The sequence below is a fragment of the Xyrauchen texanus genome, chromosome 35 (assembly GCF_025860055.1).
Source record: "Xyrauchen texanus isolate HMW12.3.18 chromosome 35, RBS_HiC_50CHRs, whole genome shotgun sequence".
NCBI lineage: Eukaryota > Metazoa > Chordata > Actinopteri > Cypriniformes > Catostomidae > Xyrauchen > Xyrauchen texanus.
The window spans coordinates 37504145-37506570 of NC_068310.1; the positions used below are offsets into that span (position 1 = coordinate 37504145).

At 41.3% G+C, this 2426-nt stretch overlaps 1 protein-coding gene across 1 annotated transcript in view; it reads left to right on the plus strand.

Annotated features, from left to right (window-relative positions):
• dmgdh (dimethylglycine dehydrogenase) overlaps positions 1-2426 on the plus strand; it is a 37147-nt gene extending 34721 nt beyond the window's left edge. The window contains exon 16 of the mRNA XM_052106286.1: positions 1551-2426. Within this exon, the coding sequence (XP_051962246.1) occupies positions 1551-1760 (210 nt within the window). The 3' untranslated portion in view covers positions 1761-2426. The remainder of the gene's footprint in view (positions 1-1550) is intronic.

The following is a 2426-nucleotide window of genomic DNA, read 5'->3' on the forward strand; positions in this document are numbered from 1 at the left end:
TTCACGCAATCACATTCACCCAATCACATTCACCCAATCACATTCACGCAATCACATTCACGCAATCACATTCACCCAATCACATTCACCCATTCACATTCACGCAATCACATTCACCCAATCACATTCACGCAATCACATTCACGCAATCACATTCACCCATTCACATTCACGCAATCACATTCACGCAATCACATTCACCGAATCACATTCACCGAATCGCATTCACGCAATCGCATTCACCCAATCACATTCACGCAATCACATTCACCCAATCACATTCACGCAATCACATTCACCCAATCACATTCACGCAATCACATTCACCCAATCACATTCACGCAATCACATTCAACTCCAATCACATTCACGCTCAATCACATTCACGCCAATCACATTCACCCAATCACATTCACGCAATCACATTCACGCAATCACATTCACGCGAATCACATTCACCCAATCACATTCACGCAATCACATTCACTCAATCACATTCACCCAATCACATTCACCCAATCACATTCACGCAATCACATTCACGCAATCACATTCACTCCAATCACATTCACGCCAATCACATTCACGCCAATCACATTCACATTCCAATCACATTCACCCAATCACATTCACCCAATCACATTCACATCATCGCAATCACATTCACCCAATCACATTCACGCCAATCACATTCACGCCAATCACATTCACTCCAATCACATTCACGCAATCACATTCACGCAATCACATTCACCCAATCACATTCACGCAATCACATTCACCCAATCACATTCACCCATTCACATTCACACAATCACATTCACCCAATCACATTCACGCAATCACATTCACCCAATCACATTCACCCATTCACATTCACGCAATCACATTCACCCAATCACATTCACCCAATCACATTCACGCAATCACATTCACCCAATCACATTCACCCAATCACATTCACCCAATCACATTCACCCAATCACATTCACCCAATCACATTCACCCAATCACATTCACCCAATCACATTCACCCAATCACATTCACGCAATCACATTCACCCAATCACATTCACCCAATCACATTCACGCAATCACATTCACCCAATCACATTCACCCAATCACATTCACGCAATCACATTCACGCAATCACATTCACCCAATCACATTCACGCAATCACATTCACCCAATCACATTCACGCAATCACATTCACCCAATCACATTCACGCAATCACATTCACGCAATCACATTCACCCAATCACATTCACCCAATCACATTCACGCAATCACATTCACGCAATCACATTCACGCAATCACATTTACACAGCTTTAAGAACCAGGAAGTACTAACCAAAGAGACTCCAGGATCAGGTGAAGTTCCACATTTGACTGTCAGGACAGGAAGGAGTTGTTACTGTACTCATGACAGATAGTGAAACTAAATGTGCAGATAGTGAAGCCGAACACTAAAACAAGAGTGGAGTCTGTGTGCAGTGAATCTCAGTTCCGTCATGTGAAATGTAACCTGAAATGATTCTCCATCAGGTGGTTGGGAACACGACGTCTGGAGCGTACAGCTACAGCACACAGCAGAGTCTGGCGTTGGGTTATCTGCCCGTGGAGCTTCTTACTGTGGGTCAGAGACTGGAGGTGGAGCTGCTGGGTCAGAAATATCCAGCCACTGTCACTCAAGAACCGCTCGTCCTCACAGAACCTGCCAGAACCAGACTGCAGAAGAAGAGCAGAAGAGTCTGAGCGCACACATGGAGTGTTAGCATCTTAGCATATAATGTGTAACACATCCAGTGATTCCCGTATATTGTTATAATGACCTCCTGTATATCTCTGTACTGTACACAATCTCTCTGACGCTTTCATCACTGTATGTTATAACGTTTATGATCATGTGACATCAATGTAGGATGTGTTTAACCCTTTATTTTTAAAGATCAGTACACTGAATACAGCGTGTGCTGGACTGTTCAGTTCATTTGTGTCGTAATGTTGATTACTATTAAAATGGATTTCGACTCGTCCTTCCTTTTCATTAAATATGCACAAATGTGTGTTCCAGTGACACCAGTGGGGGCAATTTTTGGAGGTTTAAAGTCAGAAATGTGAAGATTATAATTGTATAAAAATCACATTCATTCTTCTGTTAAACGTGTGCATTATTTGAGCTGTAAATTTTTTTAAATCGTCATATTTTCGGACATTTTAGGATTTACAGCATTACATTGTCATGGTAACGAAGTTCTGAAATTGTATAATTGCCTGTATCTCTCCACAGATGTGGTTAATAAGTGATTTAATGACAGTAAAATCATGTTAACACATATTGTTTATGTCTTGTGTCTATAATATACTCACTGTTTCAAATGTTTACAGATTAAACCCCATTGACTTCCATTGCTGGAATAT